General features: G+C 51.6%; 1 protein-coding gene across 1 annotated transcript in view; it reads left to right on the forward strand.

Annotated features, from left to right (window-relative positions):
• PADI4 (peptidyl arginine deiminase 4) overlaps positions 1 to 20,539 on the forward strand; it is a 37,399-nt gene that overhangs the window by 11,223 nt on the left and 5,637 nt on the right. The window contains exons 2-11 of the mRNA XM_059376396.1: positions 2,617 to 2,797; positions 4,937 to 5,003; positions 6,992 to 7,059; positions 8,460 to 8,577; positions 9,983 to 10,108; positions 11,638 to 11,816; positions 11,972 to 12,075; positions 13,102 to 13,213; positions 14,567 to 14,674; positions 19,938 to 20,092. Coding sequence (XP_059232379.1) covers positions 2,617 to 2,797; positions 4,937 to 5,003; positions 6,992 to 7,059; positions 8,460 to 8,577; positions 9,983 to 10,108; positions 11,638 to 11,816; positions 11,972 to 12,075; positions 13,102 to 13,213; positions 14,567 to 14,674; positions 19,938 to 20,092 — 1,218 coding nt within the window. The remainder of the gene's footprint in view (positions 1 to 2,616; positions 2,798 to 4,936; positions 5,004 to 6,991; positions 7,060 to 8,459; positions 8,578 to 9,982; positions 10,109 to 11,637; positions 11,817 to 11,971; positions 12,076 to 13,101; positions 13,214 to 14,566; positions 14,675 to 19,937; positions 20,093 to 20,539) is intronic.

The following is a 20,539-nucleotide window of genomic DNA, read 5'->3' on the forward strand; positions in this document are numbered from 1 at the left end:
AGGAACCTCCATACTGTTTTCCAGAGCAACTGCCCCAGCTTGCATTCAGTATAGGAGGTTTCACCTTTCAGGGAGAATCTCTCTTAAGTTACTTCTGTCATTTGTCCCTGCCTGTGCCATTATAGCACCATCCATAGCTTCCTGGTAACTCGTACCTGGTATAGCAAGTCCCTTACCTTTTGCTTCTTTTCCTTAAGGAGTACTTTGATTGTGTTAATCCCTTGGTTTGTCATGTCACTCCTGGAATCAACTTGTCAAGTTCCATGAAATGTCCTGGAATTCCATGTTATTTCCTTCTATTAATTTGGGTCTTCTCTAATGTTTTCAATAGGTTTGGTTTTCTCCATAAAATCCTTTCATATCTTTTGTTAGATTTATCCTAGGTACTTTACAGTGTTTTTTCCTAATGTAAATTATATATCTATTTATAAAAATTATTTTTCTAACTATTTACTGCTGCTGTACAGAAATGCAACTGATTTTTGCCTCTCCACCTTACTATCTGCCTTATTGAATTCTTAGTATTTTTTTTTAATTTAGGGTTTAAAATTTGGAGGGGATGTTACAGATAATCATGCTGTTGGGTTCTGTTACCTTTTATCAACTATCTACAAAATAATCTGCCTTTCCTGTGGGGATTTTTTTTCATTTTTCTTATTTTTTCCCTTGATCAATCTTGCCAGAAGTTTACCAGTTATATTAGTCTATTTTTGCTTTGTTGATTTACTTGTTTTATATTTCACGGATTTCTACCATCTTTATTTTCTGTGTTTTGGGAGATTACATTCTATTCGGTTTTTCTGTTTTGTCCTATATACTTATTTTTTAACTTTTCTCTTCTTTTTGAAGATCTAAGCATTTAAGGCACAAAGCAACACCTTTAGCTCCCCCAAAAGTTTTGAAATGTAGTATTTTAAATATTGCTCAATCCTAAGTATTATTATTTAATTTCCATTAATTGTCCGTTGACTTGTAAATTACCTATAAGTCTGGTTTTTAAATTTCCAAATGTATGGGGCTTAAAAATGGACTTTATATTAGTGACTCCTAACTTAGTCATATTCTGATCAAAGATTGTGCTACCTATGCTGTATATGACCTATCCTTTAACATTTGCTGCAACTTGCTTTGATGGTTAACTATGAAATCAATGTCTTTTTATTGATCCATGTGCGCAATATATTTACCACTTGTGGAGCAAGGAATTCCATATATGCGTAACAAATCAAGCTTGTTAATTTTGTTACTAATTTTTTCATCTGCTTAATCTATTGTTGATTGAGAAAGAAGACTTGCAGTCTTCAACTGTGATGATGGGTTTGTCAACTTCTCCCTGCATTTCTATCAGTTTTGCCTTATATGTATATGGAGCTATGTTATTAGGTGCATACAAGTTTAGAAATATCTTCTGGGTGAATTGAGCCTTAAATTATTAGGTTGTGTTCCTCTCTATTGCTAATAGTGTTTTTTTAATCTAAAAATTAACTTTATCTGATATTAATATACCCACCCCAACCCTCTTTTGGTCAGTATTGGCCTAATGTATGTTTTTCCTTTCCTTTAAATTTCATCTTTTCTGGATCTTTATATTTTAGGTATGCCTCTTACAAATTTCATATAGCTGAGTTTTGTTTCTTTATAGTCAAAACTCTCTTTTAACTGGTAACATTGATACAGTGACACTTATTTTGATTATACATATATTTGGACTTGTTTTTACCTTTTTTGGTATTTTTATTTTTACAGTTTTTTATCGGGGGACCTGGATGGTTCAGTCAGTTAAGCATCTGTCATCAGCTCAGGTCAGGATCTTGGAGTTCTGGGATTAAGCCCCACATTAGGCTCCCTGCTCAGCAAGGAGTCTGCTTCTCCCTCTCCATCTACCCCTCCCCATCACTCATGTTCTCTCTCTCACTCTCTCAAATAAATTTTAAAAATCTTTATTTATATTTATTTATATATATACATATATTTATGTATATGTATAAAATTTTGTGGGGTATACAATTCAAAGTAAAATACTTTTTCCAAAATACTTTGCAGATGTTATTCAGTTGTCTTCTGGATTTTGTTGTTGCTATTGGGAAACCTGCTTTTAATCTAATAGTAATTCCTTCATAGGTGACCTGACTCTTCTTTCTGGATATCTTTAATATCTCCTCTTTGTTTTCAGTGTTCCTCAAATTAACCTCCATGGTGTGTATGTGTGTGTATGTGTGTGGATGCACACAGAGAAGGGAGTCCTTGGAGATCTCTCTTATGTCATGATTTCAGCATGCTCTAAAAAGTATATTTTAATCACGATCTAGTTGTTTTGCAAGGGGAAGGTCCTTCAGAGTACCGGTGTGCCATATGCCAGAAGCAGCAGTTTGTGCTGCTCTGTGTGTCCATCCCTCTGCAATTCTCCTAGCCCAAGTGTAACCTCTTCAGGTCAGGAAAATTTCTTTTTTGTTTCTCGCTACCTACCAACAACCTCACAGTACTTCATTTCCATGGTCAGAGTTGACTGGCTACCATGTGGGATTTACTGTTGCTGGGGGGAAAGGGAAGAATGTTGGGAGAGCAGTGGAGGGCCCTCACTGAGCCCCTCTTTCCTCCCTATTGTCTCTTCCACAGCTCTGCCCCCACAGGCTACACATCCTTCAGCATCAATGCATCCCCAGGAGTGGTCGTGGATGTTGCCCACGGCCCTCCAGCCAAGAAGAATACCACAGGTTCCTCCAAGTGGTCCCTGGACCCTAGCCTGGAAGTGAGCTTGAGGATGAAAGCTGCCAGCAGTAGCACAGGTGACCAGAAGGTGAGTGTGGTAGCCGTGGGGTGGGATGTGTGGGAGGAGGTCAGCAGGTGGCAGCAGGTCAGCTGCTCACGGTCCACCCCGTACTGACCCACAGCCCCAACCCTGGCAGAGCGTCCCCTTTTCTGGATACTATGGAGACCGTTCCAGCCATAGAATCCTGGCAGACAATACAGGGATGTTGGAGGGTTATGGAAGCTGGGTTTTTACTAAATTCCTCCATTCAGCAAATGTTTAGTATTCACCTCCTACATGCCAGGCACTGCCAGGCACTGGGGATAGAGAAGGGAACAGGACAGGTGAGGTTGCAGCCTGCATGGGGCTTACAAACTATGGGTAAAATACAGGTAAGTCGTTATAAGAGGTGGTGAGTGCTAAGGAAGCCCTGGGAAGCTCTGGTCCATGCCCACTTCCTGTGGCTGCTGGACAAATGACCAGAAGCTACTGGCTTAAATCAGCAGAAATGTATTCTCTCTGGAGAACAGAAGTTCAAAATTAAAGTGTCTTCAGAGCATCACTCCTTCTGGAGGCTCTGGAAGAACCAGTTCTTGGCCTCCTTCAGCTTCCTAAACTCTAGTCTCTGCTTCTATGGTCTTGTTCCCCCTCCCCCACGCTGTCAACTCTCCCTCTGCTTCACTCTTATAAGGACCCTAGTCACTGGATTTAAGGTCTCCCTGGATAATCCGTGATGATCTCATCTCAAGACCCTTAACTACATCTGCAAAGACCTTTTTTCCAAATAAGGTCACATTCACAGGTTTCAGGAATTTGGATGTGGACATATGTTTTTGGGGACCACCACTCAACCCACTCCACCCCTCTGACTATAGATAAGCTCAACAAGATCCTCTGGGGTTCCCACAGAGATCTGGGCCAATGAGCAGTTGTTTCCAGCAGGACAGTCCATTCAGTCTTCCCTTGGGACAGAGAGTACTTGCCTACTATAGAAGCATAGAACTTGAGCCTCAAAGTATTATGTAACATAAATACATATGTTAATATTTTCTCAACATAAGTGGTGGTATATGCAACCAAAGAAGACTTCCTGGAAGAAGTGGCAAGCTGAAGGAGGTAGGAATGATCTGCCTAAGAGAGGGAAATCAGAGTGAGAACTCTATATGGGATATGTGGCCTGTGTGTACACTCTAGAGGAAGAGATGGTCAGGCATGTGCTGGGGAAACTGAGGAAGAGATGTATGGCAAGAAAAGAGGGTGAAGATGGAATTGGGGGACAGAGGTAGCCAGTATTAGAGAGTTTGGCATCAGGGACCTCACTTTCTGAGGGCAACAGGAAGCCAGTGAAAACCTACTATCTAGGGAATAACGTTTGCATTTGTCTTAGAAAGACCCTGCTGGCCGCAGTGTCCTGAGTAGACTGGATCCAGGCAGTCGACTAGAGGCTGGTGCCATGATCTAGACATGAAGTGATGGTGGCTGTGACATTTCCCTGGATCCCCACTCCCCTCAGGACAGACCCAAACCCCTCAGTCTATCCCCTCAGGAGAGCCTCTTCTTCTGGCTCTTTGGGTTTACATTGGGGAAACTCCCCTCTGCCATTTTCACTTCAAAGTGTCCATCCTGGTGCTCTGCCCTCCCCTGGTCAGGGTGGGTCAGTCAGATCCACTCTTCCTGGATTTTGAACCCTGGGCAGTAAGGGTTGGTGTTTTTTGATCTTCACCAGCACTGAAGAGACCAGCTCCCCAAAGCTCCCACTGTCCAGATCCCCAGAAGGCTCCGGCTCCAGCCTTTCCAAGATCTGGTTCTGCAGGTCCTCTCCACCCCTTCTGCTTGCTGGAGCCAGTTTCTATGGCTTACAGCAAGTGCCCTCCCACTGATGCCCCCTCCACCATGTCTCTGGCTGCTGAGCTCCTACTCGTCCCTCAGAGTGTATCTCCCTGATACTACCCAGGTTGGCTCAGCCCTTCCATTTCTGGGCTCCCACAGGACCCTCATCTAAGTATCATAAGTATTTGAGTTATTTCCACCCCCATGCACATCAGTTGGGTGTTTCTATAGGTTGGTACCACCTCTTACTCACCCTGTCTTCTCAGCATCTCACTCTGGACTGGCACAGAGCAGGAGTCCAGTTAGTGTCTGTTGAATGACTAAGAAAAGACCTTCATGGTTTGCTCTGTCTTTTAGGTTCAGATTTCATATTATGGACCCAAGATCAACCCCGTCCAAGCCCTGCTCTATGTCACCAGTGTTGGTAAGTGATGACCGGGTTCTTGGGATGCCACTGCCCCTCTCCACTTACACACACCTTTGCAAGGTGTCTCTTCAGGAGAAACTATATTCTGGAGCTTACTTTAGACTGAGAAGAGAAAAGGGACAATTTTCTTGCTAGTTATACATCTTGTGGTTCATAAATATTCCCTCCCCAGTTGGTGAGCCATAAAGTAATTCAACTGGGGCAAGAGAGAGAGCATTTCCAGGGAGTTCCATCATATGTTAATATTTTCTCAACATAAGTGGTGGTATATGGATTTTCCACATATGAGTCTCTATACCTTTTTGACACTTCAAATATTTATAAAAAAAGTAGATGATGACACTGTCTTATACAATAATATATAGACTGATGTTCCCCAAATGCCATGACTTACATCTTGTCTTCACCATTTTGCCATACCAACGATCTGACTACACTCATATTTATTTAACATTCTTCTTTAAATAAAGTAATTTTCTAACTTGAACTCATCTTGAACAATAATATTATATGATTATCATTACCATTTAAATGTGCATTAAGGGGGCACCTGGGTGGCTCAGTGGGTTAAAGCCTCTGCCTTCGGCTCAGGTCATGATCCCAGGGTCCTGGGATCGAGCCCCGCATTGGGCTCTCTGCTCAGCAGGGAGACTGCTTTCCCCTTTCTCTCTGCCTGCCTTTCTGCCTACTTGTGATCTCTGTCTGTGAAATAAATAAATAAAATCTTTTAAAAAATTTTTTAATTAATTAAAAAAAATGTGCATTAAGTATCAGAATAGCATGTGAAAATTTCAGCTTTCATTTCGTTAATGAGTTTCATTTGTAAATACACATTCATTTCATTAGAGCACATTTAAATAATACAAATAATATAGCACTAATTCTATACCAGGCACTCTGCTAAGACTTTACCTTTGAACCTTACAACAATCCTGGGATCCCTGGGTGGCTCAGTGGTTAAGCATCTGCCTTCGGCTCAGGTCATGATCCCAGTGTCCCCGGACCAAGCCCCATATCCAGCCCCTCACTCACTGAGGAGTCAGCTTCTCCCTCTGCCCCTGGCCCTGCCTGTGCTCTTTCTCTCTCCCTATCTCTCAAATAAATAAATAAAATCTTAAAAAAAAAAAAAACCAACCTTACAACAATCCCATGAAGTTGGTACTATTATATCTCATTTTACAGATGAGGAAACTGAGGCACAAGAGGTAGACAGATCTCCCTAAGTTCATGCTGCTGGCTAGTGAAGGAGCCAGTAATCCAGAGCACTAAACTCTATGCTGCTCTGGCCTCATGCTAAAATATGGCTGTGGGTGTGTTTAAAAGTTCATTCAGGTCAGTTTCACACGGTGAGCTCACAAAGTCACTACCTACGGTATGGGCACACAGATCTATGTCACTGGGAAGACTATGATCACGTGTTCTGATGACGGTGGGAAGGACTTAGAAACAGATGTATGCTTTCTTAGCCCTGACATCTGGACAGAGGGGGGTAGGTTTGGGGCCATGGTTTGTCCCCACTGCAGCCATAATGCGCATCAGGAAAAGCCAGGTGGGGCTGGAGTGACCACTGTATCCCTGGTTCCAAGGTCACTGGGGGCTAACACTGGGGCCAGAGGACTTTGAGAACCTGGTTAGGTGTCCTTCCAGGAGTTTGGCTCCAAGCATCCCATTGGGGTGGCCAGGAAATCTTTCTGAATTCTTTCTGAGCCCCTGAAAGTCGCCAGATGTGTAGGATCTGGTTGGCATCACAGCTGTGGCGAGGCCCCCCAAACCCCTGCCAAGGAGAATGGGTGTGGTCAGAAGCTCCAGCTCTGCTCTTTGGGTTGCCATTAAACATCTTCTTTGGAGACATGGGGGTGTCTTTGAATTCGTGCCTCCTCGGAAGGGGAGGGAGAGAAGCCATGGGGCAATCTCCCGGGGACCACACTGAGTGCCTTGACCTTGTACATTCACCAACCCTCTCCTCTTACTCGGTGGGGCTGCAGAAATCTCCTTGAGCACGGACATCACCCGCACTGGCAAAGTGAAGCCCATCGGTGCCAAGAAGGGCCAGGTATGCTCAAGCCTCCCGACACTCCAGGTGCTACCTCTGCTGGGGTCTCCTCTTGCGCCCTCTGGTGGTGATGGCATGAATGGCCGTCTGTCCCTCCAGGAAGAACAAGGCAAAGGAGAAAACAAAAAAACACCCTTTCCATTTTGATTTACGTATTTCCCATCTCTTTTGCAAAACTAGATTTTCACCGGTTGTGAGTTCTGAGAACGTGTTGTGCAAATTAGAAACTATAGAGTCATCAGGTTAATGCCCAGCAGAGAAAAAATTTGCTGGCAGTTCTTAACTCTGGGGGGAAAAAAAAAATCCCCCCATGCCCGGGTTTCCCTAGCTAGGGGGAGAGGTCCCCACGGTGCTGCCCACAGGGAGTGAAGAGCAGAGAAAGGGAGAACTGGCAGGGGGCAGAAGAGGGAAGGAGCTGCACTGGGACAGCCAAAGTCTGTTGCTGAAAGACAACGGAGGGTTAAGAGGTGCGGCATAAAGGTAGCCTTACCTGGATCTGAGGACAAAGCCCAGGGTGTTCCTGAAATCCCCAAGCTGCCTGTACAGCTTAATGCTGGTGTGCCCTTTAGGAGGATATGTCCTGTCAAAAGATGAAGATCCCTCCGTGGGGTCAGCTAAAAGTGGAGGGAGGGATTACGGCTCTAGGAGTGGAATCTGTCTTTCTGTCCCTCCTAGAATGCAGTCATTCCCAGGGGGCCAACGCAGTCCTGCAAATAGAAGAGGTCATCCCTATTAGATCCCTGCTGGGAGGGGCTGCTGAATTTGCTTTAATCTTTGGAGGGACAGCAACTGGCTGCTAAGAATAGTACCCACACTTTGGCGAATGAGTAATGAAGAGTTCACATAAGAGTAACGATTTAGGGACGCCTGGGTGGCTCAGTTGGTTGGACGACTGCCTTCGGCTCAGGTCATGATCCTGGAGTCCCGGGATCGAGTCCCGCATCGGGCTCCCAGCTCCATGGGGAGTCTGCTTCTCTCTCTGACCTTCTCCTCGTTCATGCTCTCTCTCACTGTCTCTCTCTCAAGTAAATAAATAAAATCTTTAAAAAAAAAAAAAAAAGAGTAACGATTTAGATTAGGATCTTGACATGAATATTTAGCTTAGTCCAGTTTGCCAATCTGACAGTTTGGGTTTTTTTTTAAGCTGTTAAAATAAATGTTACTATCTTGGGGGTCGTTTTTTGAAGTGGTTCAATTGCGTTTTTGGTGACCGTGTTTAGGATTTTTGGAACAGGCGAACATTCCCCTCTTGGGGCTAAAGAATTCGCTGATGTGGAAGCAAGATCTGTAAACCACACAAGGCTCGTGAGGGGCTGCAGAGAGCGGTTATGCTTCCCCCAAGAGCTGGAGGGACATATGCAGGTTTCTAGATGTGGCCCGTCTGTGCTGGGTGTCCACAGAGGACCTGGACCTGGGGCCCACGCGGGCAAGGCGCCATCCTGCTGGTGAACTGTGACAGAGACCATCCCAAATCTTCCACCATGGACTGCAAGGACAATGATGTGCTGGACAGCCAAGGTGAGGACCCCCGGCCCTCAGCGTCCCCCTGCCCAGAGAGCTCATGGAAATAGAGCTTGGTTGGTCTTTTTGTAAAGTCCTTTTGTCTATGCAGCCTGAGCTTGGTAACAGCCCTCAGAGATGGGGTTTAAAGAAAGCATGTTCTTGTTAGCTTGTCCATTGCATAAGAAGAAGAATGGACAAGGTCCCGAAGAGGGTAAGTGACTCACCCAAGGTCACACAGTAGCCAGAGAAGAGCCAGGACCAGGACTGAGTCTCCCAATGCCTCCTCCAGGACCCATGCTCCGGTCCATGGCCCAATCTAAATTTCTGCTCTTGGGTCAAAGCTGGGACCCAAAATCATTCAAAATGAAAGCCAAACTCCGCCCCAAAGCCCTGTCAGAGCAGCCCTGAGCCCGTGCCCCATGCCGGACACTGCTCTGACCTCTTCAGAATTAACCCATCTGGTCTTTCAGTACAAGGCTTGGAAGTACATACTGTCCTCAGCCCTATTTTACAGATGGGGAAACTGAAGCAATTTGCTTAAGGCCACATAGCCAGTAAGTCACAGGCTCCGGATGTGGAATCAGGCACCCTGACACCACGGAGAGACACAAGGATGGTGGTGGGCGTAGGGTCTCCGCCAGCAGCACCCCTCTGAAGTGTGGCTGGGATGCAGGAGGGCTCTGGGGGAGGGATGTCGGCCAGCCACGGCGGCAGCGCTGGCCTTCCCGGGAAGCTGCACACGCAGCATAGAAATGGATGCATTTGGAAGTTGCATGCAACTGTCTCTGCCTGATGCCAAGGAGCAGCCCCTATGAAGTGCCCGGCCCTAATCAAAAGAGCCAGTACCCTTCATGGGTGCTCCTGGGATGCGGGCTGCCGCAGTAAGCCCTTCATACACATGACCTCACCCTCCCCTGTGCATGGACACGACCCTTAGCTCTGTTTACTGACGAGGAAGCAGAGACACGGAGAGATGAAATACCTCCCAGGATCCCACAGATCCAGGGCTCGAACCCACCACCTCTGATTCCCTTCACCCGGGAGCTAATGCCCAGAGGAGACCCCTGTCCAGCTTCCCTCTCCCCACACCTGTGTTGGCTATCATTCGGGCTGGTTCACTTCCCACTCCGGCCCAGAGGAAAAACACATCCACTCAAATAGTTACCCAGCACACTGTTATGCCCTAGTCCTTGTTCTCGGCGCTTCTAGATGCTTCTAGGCTCTGGGGGCTGGGGACAGAGCAATCAACAAGCCAGCCGTGGCCCCTGCTTCACCGAGCTTGCCTCCTAAGCTCATTCCAAAATGAAAATCATTATTTAAATCCTGGCAAGGGCGTGATGAAGATCAAACCAGGCGACAGGGTTGAGGGGGGTGGGGTCTGAGGGGAGCCGTGAGAGAGGAGAGGGTCTTCTCATTCCAGACCTGCAGGACATGTCCCCGATGACTCTGAACACCAACACCCCCAGGGACTTCTTCACCAAGCACCGGCTGCTCCTCCATGTGTCCAAGTCAGAGATGGACAAAGTCAGGGTGTTTCAAGCCAGCCGTGAGTTGCCTTCGACATTCACTTGGGGTCCCCTTCCTGCCCTGGCACAGCCCCCTCTCACCCCCCTTCAGCCAATAATTCCTGAGCCCCTGTTCAGTAGCACGTTCTAAGAACCAGAGATACAGCAGTGAGCAAGGTGGACATCCCTGCCTCTCTCCCTTCTAGAAAGGGCAGGCAGACGAAATGCAAAGAAACAAGAAGCTGGTGTCTGGTGCTGGTGAGACCAGAGGAGCTCCCTCCCCAGGACTGCTGTAACAGTGTCTGTGTCTTCCTCTCTGCCACACACACACACACAGACACACACGCACGCACACACACACACACACACAGGACTCTTGTGTACAGAGAGTGTTGCATCCGAGCGAGCTGACCGCGGTGTTAGGTAATAGTGTGATCGCCAGCGTCCTGCTCATCAAAGACACCATGAACTTCTCAGTGGCTCACGAGCCCCCGCTGCTGAGTGCCGGGCTTGTTCGAGGCTCAGGGCATGGAGCAAAGAACAGGACAAAGCTCCTGTCCATGTGTCACTTTCCTCTGGCTGGGTTGAGAGAGACCATGTACAGAATAACTAAGTAAAGCATCTAGTGTGTCTGATGGGGTTAAATCCTGCGCTGAAGAATGTAGCAGGGAATGGGGTGCGGTTGAGGGGTGGAGCCTGGGGACCCGCAGGAGAGGGGGCTGGGGAAAGCTTTCCCCCTAAGGTGTCATTTGAGCAGAAGGAGATATGGGAACAGTCACGCAGACACCCAGGGGAAGGGCATTCCAGGCTGTGGGAAGCTCAAGTGCAAAGGCCCTGAGGTGGGATCATTCCTATGGGGTTGAGGAAGGCAGGCAGGGAGGCCGGTGTGGCTGGAGAGCAGGATGAGGCGTTCAGGTGGTTGATGAGGGTGGAGAAGAAAGGGGCGGGGCCAGCTCGGGTAGGCAGGGGTGACTCTGCCTTCTAGTCTGAGCCCCGTGGGGAGGCCAGCTGAGGGCTTTGGGTAGAGGCACGACTAGATCTGACTTACTTCCATCCCGGATCAACTTGATTAGACTGACATTGACTTAGTGGCAAACCAACTCTTTGCCTCCGCTGAGGCATCCCCTCCTCCAGGAAGCCTTCCATGACGCTTCGGGGTTCTCTCCATCACAGCACGCATTACCATCTGTGATTTGACTGTCTCTGGTCCTCCTTCCTTCCCCTACTCCTTGGGGACTAGGACAGGGACTACCTCCCTGGTCTCCCCAGGCGTCCGCTGAGAGCCGGTGCTCAGGAATGAATGAATGCCTGGTGAATGATGAATGAATGAAGGAACTGTAATGTGCGTTGGACTGGTGTGTGTATGGTTGGGAATGGCTCAGACTCCCCCTCCCCCATCACTCCACCCCTGGAGCCCCAGCCAGGGGACCATGTCCCACCTGATGCTTTTAGTTTCTTTGTCCTACGGTGGGCCCATTTAGCTGTGACATGTCATCCGGAGTGTGGTGGCCTCACGAAGGCGTCACGGCCCCCGGGGGACACGAAGACCTGAGCTTCCTTTCTTCACCAGGCGGCAAACACATCTCCAGGTACAGGGTGGTCCTGGGGCCCCAGCAGCCCAGTCACCCCCTGGAGCTCCCGGGCGGCCAACACAGCGTGGACTTCTACGTGGAGGGCCTCGCCTTCCCAGACGTCAGCTTCCCGGGGCTCATTTCCCTCACCGTCTCCCTGCTGGACACGTCCAACCCGGTAGGCCAAGATGGCAGCCTGAGAGGAGACCCGAGCTCCCGGGCCTTGGCCCACCGGGGGGGGGGGGGGGGGGGGGGGGTACAGAGCCTTGCCAGGAAGCAGTAGGTATCGGAGCCCAGCCGTGGTGACAGCCCTGGCCTCACCCACACCTTCAGGATCTTCCCGCCGCCCTGCTTTTCCAAGACAGCGTGGTCTTCCGTGTGGCCCCCTGGATTATGACCCCGAACACTCAGCCCCCAGAGGAGGTGTACGTGTGCAGGTGAGGGTCCCCGGTGGGGCACAGATGCACCAGCAGGTGCCCTGGCTTCTGGCCACAGCCCCCACCCCGGACCCGAAATATCTGCTGTTTAAATGGGGGAAAATGACTCCCACAGCAACATGCCGAAGGCTTCTGGCCAATTTGGAATAAAAAGGCAGGGTAGTGCCTGTTGCTACTGTTTTGCCCTTGCTCTCCTACCCTAATGCAGAAGTGGGGGGGGGCAGCTTTCTCTCCCGAAGGCCCAGAGAGTTTTCTAGACCTGGTAGATGAAAGCCCTCCGTCTCTGAGCCGGCCTGCCCAGGCTCAGTGGGTGGCCTGTGGACCTCCCGCACCAGAGACCATTTCAAATGCTTGTTCCCGGCCAACCCCAGATCTGTGGGGTCTGGGGTCTGGGGATAGGGCCCAGCTGCCCTTTAACAAGCTGCCGTGGGGAGCCTTGGCATCCATCTCACCATCTGAGAACACCTGTTGAGTACACTGGGGTCTCAGAGGGCCCCTCTGCTCTTCTCTTGCAGCTGCTTCCGGGCAGAAGGGGTGAGGGGTGAGCTGGTGGCTGCCGGGAGGTCAGGTCGCAGGCTGGAAGCCAACAAGGCCTGGGTTCAAAGCCTGGTGCTGTCTAGCCATGTGGCATGACCCTTAGTGGCAAACCAACTCTTTGCCTCGGCTGAGGCATCCCCTCCTCCAGGGGGGCCTTGAGCGTTGACCTTGAGCGTTGACCTCCTCATTGTGGCTTCTCCCAGATGGAAGGGGAGCCTGCTGGTCCCCTCAGGGATTGCTGTAAGAGTTCAGTGAGATGTTTGCTGAGAGCAGAGAGAAAGGATGAGCCGGCATTGCCATCCAGGCCACGAGCATCTCCCGAGCGTCTCCTGAGCGACCACTGTGCCCCTCCCCCCATCCATCCAGGCCTGAGCTCCTGCTCCACCCCTAGGGACCCTGCAGGGGTGCAACTTGCCCCCTCAGAGCCTGGCCAAGGCCACCATCTGCTGAATCCAGAGCCCTGAGAAGCTTTTGTCTTGCCCTTTCTAGGGTGCTTGAAAATGAGAACTTCCTGAAGTCAGTGATAGCTCTAGCCAAGGAAGCCAAGTGCAAGGTCACTGTCCCCTCCGAGGAGCAGAGCAACGATGACCGGTGGATGCAGGTCTGTGCCCCGTGGGGCGGGGGGTGAGGTGGGTGAGACACACAGGGTGGATCTTCCTGAAGGTCAGGGGACATGGGAGGCCCAGGCTCCTGGGGCTGGGGGCCACCCTTCCTCAGATGGGCAGGAAGTGAGGTGCTTCTGAGGGCCCGGGCATGTGGGGGCTCAGGCTGGTGAGTAAAGCGACCTTTACGGCCAGCCACAGCCTGTCTGGCAGGGTCACCAAGGTACAGGCCACCTTCCTGCCTGGAAACTCTCAGATGCCCCGGAAATGACGCAAAGCTCAGAGGGTTGGAGCTCAACCCATCCCTCCAGGGGTGGATCCCAGCCAGCTTCCCGGGCTCAGCCACCACACCAGGCCACACCCCTGCTCCAGCACTTTCCATCTCCTCCCTCTCAGCCTGCCTCCAGCCCCACCCCACCCCAACCTGGCGATCCCTCACCTTTGGCCAGCCTGCCTGGTGGCCACACTATCCTTGTACCCTTGTCCTGTGCCAGGCTGCCCATCAGGCCATGAACTCCCCAAGGGCAGAGACTGAGTCTCACGCAGCTCAGCACCCCAGCACCCGGCACGGGGCAGTGGCTGCAGGCGGCTGGCAGACCCACCCGAGCCTTCTTGCCACTCTCTTGCTTTCTCGGGCTCTTTGCCCTCCCGTGGCATTCCCCCTGCTCCCACCTCCTCCATGCCTCCGCGCCTGCTCTTCCCTCTCTCCGCTATCCTCCAGGTCCCGTTCTTACAATCCCAGCTAGAAAGCCTCCCCCGCAAAAATCTCCCATCTGTCTCCCAAACCCACAGAGAACACCCCTTCCTTTCTAGAAGTCCTGTCTGGGCTAAGTCAGACAGAACAGTATAAAAGTGCTGGTAGCTCCGTCTTTGACCTACAAGAGTGGCCGTTTCAGGGGGGGTCATAGGGGGGTCCCATCCAACATCACTTCTATCAGAATACAGGCAGAATTTGCACCAGGTGCACTTCGGAGCCCTCCCCACTTCTGCCCTGTGGGCAAGGCTGGGTCTGAACTGCCCCCCTTCTCTGCCTGTCTCAACCCCATCAGGAGCCCCTCCTTCCTGACCCATCACATCCTCACACTGGGTGCTCGGTGACCAGCTCCCCGAGGACAGAGCCTGAGGCTCACTTACCAGGTCCCCAGCACCTACAGCACTCAGCCCCTGCACTCACCAGCAGTGGGGGTGAGCCCTCTTGTGCACACACGGGAAGACAAGCTCTGTTCCCTCCTGGAACACTGCATGGGAATTTGCCCTTGACCACAGAGGGAGAGTGGATGGGTCCATGCCCCCTCCTTGCACTGGGTGTCACGGCCATGCCCATCAGCGCTCCTTCCCCTCCCCCTGCACAGGACGAGATAGAAATCGGCTACATCCAAGCCCCACACAAGACCCTGCCTGTGGTCTTTGACTCTCCGAGGAACAGGGGCCTGAAGGAGTTCCCCATCAAATGCCTGCTGGTACGTGCTGGTGGGGCTGCGGCTGCTGAGATCCCCCCGCCCAAGGCCCCCTTCCTCACCACCTGTGGCTGAGCACCCGGGCTCCATAGCAGGAGCCCTTCCTGCTGGGGCAGCGATCACGCAGGTGGGCCATGACCTTTTTGTCGCCTCTGAGATAAGATCTGGCTCCCCCTTTCCCAAAGCTCTTTCCAGCCGTGAGTTCGGCCTGTCCTCAAAATAGCCCTGCCAAGGACATCGGGTCTGGCTGTGGCTTCCTTGTCCCATTGAAGATGCTCTTGCTGCAAGGTGTGGTGGGTTGGGCCAGGACTGGAACCTTCTTCGGTGTCTGGCTGGAGGCTCTGTCTTTTGGGGAAGGAGAGTCTGGCCTTTGTGAGGGATATGGGGTGGGTTTGGGGATCAGAGTGGTCATTTCCCAGGTGTGACTCTGCAGGTGTTTGGGGGTGGGGTGACATGTCGGTGAATCAAGCTGGACTAGCCCGGCAGGATCGCGTAAGCTCAGCGCAGAATGCTAACGAGGGGAATAGTTACGTTCATCGAGCGTGCGTCCTGGGTCAGACATGACACCAAATTCTTTACATGCACTGACTCATTTAATTTGCCCGGCAACCTTTAATCTAGATATTATCACGAGGCCCATTTTATAGATTAAGAAACCGAGGCTCAGAGAGGGGCAACCGCTTTTCCAAGGTCACACGATGAGAGGAGAAGCTGGCACCGAAACCGGGCGGGCCTGGCCCTGGGGAGCTCTGTACCCCGTGTGCTGCCAGGCGCGCACCCCGGGTGCTGAGAGCCCCTGACTCCAGGCGCCGGGGAAGCACGGAGGAAGGGGTGTGGTGTGTGGGGTACAAGGTTTGCTTCCCCGGGAGCACCCTGAGCCCCAGGGAAGAGGAGGCAGCCCTGCCCACACAGGAGGCTTTGAAAGGAAATCTGAGTTCAACTCAGCGACTCGTCTGAGTCTCGCTCACTCCCCTGCCCTGGGTGGTGATGATGGAGAGACTTTGTTGGGTCCATGGCGTCTCTTCGACTGGAACCAGGTTACCCCTGTTTCAGGACCACCACGGGAATAAATAATCCTGATGGCCCGTGGGGACCCTAGCCCATCCCCCTGCTCTCAGCCCTGCTCTGCTCAGCAACCGGTCTCCCACTGCCATGCTCCCAGGGTGACAGAGGCCAGATGTTCTGACATCACCAGCCACATCTCCCGAGTCCTTCCAGGCAGATGGACACTTCAGCACAGGGGTCCCCGCCTCTCCCACACCCAGGCTTGGATGAGAGGCTGCGACGTGTTCTTAGGCAAGCATGGCTGTGGTTTTCTGACACCCATCATTCAGGAAGAGAATTGGGCCAAAGTCAAACTCGTCACCAGACAGTGTCCCCATCGGCTTTTCCAAACTCATTGCGGGCCACTCTCCCCATCCCTCACCCAGCTCCAAATCCCACAGGCCTCCTGCCCGTTCTTCAAATGTGCCCAACTGCTCCTCACCTTTGCATATGCCGTTCCCTCTGCTCACAATGCTCTTCCTGCTTCCCATGCCTGACGGTGTCCCTGCCTCCAGATCTCGGCTGCAGTGCTCCCCACTGTGAGACCATCCCTGGCGTTGAAGGACGCCCCGCCGTGGTCCCTGGCATTCTGGGCTGCAGCACCTCGTTGGTTTCTTCGGGACTGTTTTGTTATAAATCACTGCCTCATCATCTCCCTTTTCACCCCTCAGGGGCCGCTTAGCGCACAGCTTGACGCACGGTGGGTATTCTTCCATTAGACCATGTCGGTAAATGCTACACCACCTATAAGCGGAAAACCAGCGGTGCTTACTGTAAATAGAAGGCAGCTGGGAAGGTAAACAGTTAAAACACAATAACGCTATTAAAGCCAGCTCAGTGCTAGTGAGTGCGAGAGGTGAGCCCGGGTGTGCTCTCTGGTTGTGAAAACAGATCAGCAGGTTTCAAGAATGGATTTGCACACGCTGGGGCTTCAGTGAACAGAGACTCGAGGAGAGCGGACAGGGTGACAGGTGTCTAAGTCTGAGCCGGAAATAGTATCAGGTGGCATGTGGGGGTGTCCCCTGCCCCTCCCACTCCTGGGGGCAGGGGGCAGTTCTGCAAAGGGCGCACCTTCATTCACCTTCAGAAATCCAAGCCTGCAGCCTGTGGAACTGAGCCCCTCTCATGGCAACGGCCAAGGCAGTGACTCATATGAACTTACTGGAGCCCATGCTCTGTGCCCAGCCTTGCTCCAGGCACTTGGAATCTATCAGCAAGCAGTGCCAAAGATCCTGCCCTCATGGAGGTGACATCCTAGCCCAGAAAGACAGACGATAAACAAGCAGTATGTTGAATAAGTAAATTATATTGCGTGTTGGAAAGTGGAATCTAGTGCTGTAGGAAGAAAAAAACAGAATCAAGGGGCTCCCAGGTGCCAAAGTGGTGGGGTGGGGGAATTACATTGCAATTCTAAATAGGATGGTCAGGGTAGGGCCCCTTTGGGAAGCTGACACTGGAGCAAAAACTCCAAAGAGGTGAAGGATTTGGCTGTATGGATGTCTGGGTGGAGAGTTAAAGACAGAAGAAACAGCCAGTGCAAAGGTCCTGAGACAGCAGCAAGACTCGCATGTTGGGTGAAGAGCCAGGAGGCCAGAAGGGGCAGAGCAGAGTGAGCAGGAGGAAGGGTGAGGTTTCTGTGCTGCATCTACTGAGGACAAAGACCGTTCTCAGCCTTGGACCATGGATGTTCCAGAAAATGTTGACATCACTCGGGAAGGGACTCACTGTTATTGTGAAGGGACCCAGGGGAGCCCTGCAGAGGGACATCAATCACATCAGTGTAGGAGTCAGTCTCCTTGCAAAGAAGAAGAGGCTCTACGTGGACAAATGGTGAGCACTAGACCAGAACTGGCTACCGTTTGCCCTGTCTGTACTATCTGTAGTTGTGTACAGAGCACGGTCAAGGGCGTGGCCCCTGGGCTCCCTTTCCGGAACGAGGTCTGGGTACACTCACTTCCCCATCGACATTGTTGTTCAGGAGAATGGTTCTCTTGTTGAAATCCAAAATTTCTTGGGTGAAAAATACATCTGCAGGGTTCGGATGAGGCCGGGTGTTGAGCCCAGAAAGATGAGTTAATTCTTGAAGGAAACGACATTGAACTTGCATCAAACTCAGCAGCTTTGATCCAGCAAGCCACAGGCGTTAAAAATAAGGATATTGGGAAATTGGGGGACGGTGTCTACGTTTCTGAAAAAGGAACGGTTCAGTGGACCAACGAGTCAGATCTAAGCTGTCCAGCTAGAGAAATAGCAAGATGCCGGGTGATTTTCCAGGCTCATTTGCGATGTTTGAAAGATACAATAAAAGCTGGATTGATGTGGAGGAAAAAAGGGAGGGAAAGGTGGAAGGAGAGACTGTCAGAGAGATGGAGGGGACTGAGCAGGGGGCAGGTCCTGTGGGCAGGCGGTGCGGGGAGGGAGCAGGCACCGTAACCCGGTGAGAGGCGATGGGCCTGCAGGTTTGAGCATGAAAAGGGGCCACATTCTGGACATGCTTTGAAGGGGCCCAGCCAACAGGATTCCCTGACCCCTGTGAGAGAGAGGGAACCCCAAGCTGACGGCAGGCTTTAACAGCAGCCATCCTGCCCTGAGGTGGGGAGGACTGTGGGAGGGACGGGGGATGAGGGGAGAGGGGCCGACTGGTCCATCGGGGGCGAGTGGGAGATTTTTGGTGGACGCCCAAGTGGGAAGTCAAGCAAGCAGCGGATGGCCGTCTGGGGTTAGTGGGGATGTGCAGACAGGAGGGAGACACGTGGGGTTGTCAGCACGTGGTCAGTGTTCTGTGAGACTGGGTGGCAGCACCAAGAGGAAGAGAATTGTAGGGAATCAAAGACTAGGGACTAGGCTGGGGACTCCCTGTCCCATACACAGGAGACTGAGAGGACCCAAGAGCGTGCAGTGTCGGGAAGGCCAAGCACAGGACATGGGTGTGACCAACTGACTCCCCGATGCTGGTGGGCACTGCCTTTTGGGCTCAGCGTTGGGGTCATGAAGTTTCTAGGGCAGAGTGGGCATGGGAGTCAGGCTGGTATCGCTGCTAAGAGACAAAGGGAGGGGGCGCCTGGGTGGCTCGGAGGGTTAAGCCTCTGCCTTCGGCTCGGGTCATGATCTCAGGCTCTTGGGATCGAGTCCCACGTGGGGCTCTCTGCTCAGCAGGGAGCCTGCTTCCTCCTCTCTCTCTGCCTGCCTCTCTGCCTACTTGTGATCTCTCTCTGTTAAATAAATAAATAAAATCTTAAAAAAAAAAGAGAGAGAGAGAGAGAGAGACAAAGGGAGAAGAGGGATTGGGAATGATTCCCCTTTCGTAGAAAGCTAGGGCTAGTGCAGTAGACAGAGTGGTGTCCTCAAACACGGCCTTGCCCTAATCCCCAGGACCTGATGCTTTCTTGCGGCAAAAGGACTTGGCAGGTGTGATTAAGTCAGGGACCCCAAGATGAGGAGGTGCCCCTGAGTTATCTGACGGGCTCTGTACCATCATGGTGCTCCTTGGAAGAGGGAAGGCAGAGTGGGAGAAGGCATGTGATGGTGGAAACACAGGACATGAAGTTGAGAAAAGAGGCCACCAGCCACTAGAAGCTAAAAGAGCAAGGAAACAGACTCAGAGCCTCCAGAGGGAGCTGGCCCCTGGGATTAGTCCAGTGAGAGTGCTTTCAGACTTCTGAGCTCCGTAGACGAAAGAGAATCCATGTGTGTTGTTCTAAGCTACTAGCTGCATTCCCCCAGCCACAGGAAACGCACAGAGGGGGTGAGATGTGTCACCAACCCATTCTTCCCATGAAGATCCACGCAGGGACATCACAGCCCCTTGGTGAAGCCGGTTCCAGCCCAGTCAGGACGGAGCACCGTGTGGTCCTAGAGGGCTTGCTGGAGACACAGCTCAGATCCCTCCACCAGCTGGCTGTGGGGCCCGAAGAAGTCACCCACCACTCTGACCTTCATTCTTCTCTGCAGAATGAGGACAAAAATGATATTTCATAGATTTGTTATAATGCCGGAGTTAAGGTTTACAAAGCAGCAGGCACGCATGGGGCACCCCATAAGTGTTCCTCCCTTTTCTTACCACCTGAGTCAGCGCTCCTGTGGCGTCCTGCAGATCCTAGCGGTGCCCGCTCGGTGCCAGCTCTGACTTTACTACCGGATCCTGCCTGTGACCTGGCCCCCACCCTGCCCTCATGCAGGGATCGTGCTCTCTAACGCTTGGCCATTGCTTCTCCCATCTCAGGGTCCGGATTTTGGCTACGTGACTCGCGAAACCACGACCGGAGAGGCTTCTACCTTCGACTCCTTTGGAAACCTGGAAGTGAGCCCGCCAGTCACAGTTGGGAAGAAGAAATACCCTCTGGGCAGGATCCTCTTTGGGGGCAGCAGCTACCCCAGGTGAGAAGGGAAGGGGCAGGGGGCGCCTGGGAGGCTCAGTCGTTGGGTGTCGGCCTTCGGCTCAGGTCATGATCCCAGGATCCTGGGATCGAGCCCCGCATCGGGCTCCCTGCTCCACGGGAGGCCTGTTTTCTTCCTTCCCCTTCCCCCTGCTTGTGTTTCCTCTCTTGCTGTGCCTCTCTCTGTCAGATAAATAAATAAAATTTTTTAAAGGCAGGGGGAGGAGCAAGGAGGGGGAGACCCAGGCATGTCATGGAAAAGCAGAGGCTACAACAGAAGCTTTCCCTACATGCTCCCAATCCAAGAGCCTCAACAAACTTTAGGGACTTAGACAGGAATAAAACACAGAGCAAAGAATAAAGCTTAGGAGCCCGGCGGGCCCAAGCTCAAATGCAAGCGCTGCCACTTACACTCTCTCCATCAGTGAACACTTATTGAGCACCTACT

The sequence above is a fragment of the Mustela nigripes genome, chromosome 14, assembly GCF_022355385.1.
Source record: "Mustela nigripes isolate SB6536 chromosome 14, MUSNIG.SB6536, whole genome shotgun sequence".
Classification (NCBI taxonomy): domain Eukaryota; kingdom Metazoa; phylum Chordata; class Mammalia; order Carnivora; family Mustelidae; genus Mustela; species Mustela nigripes.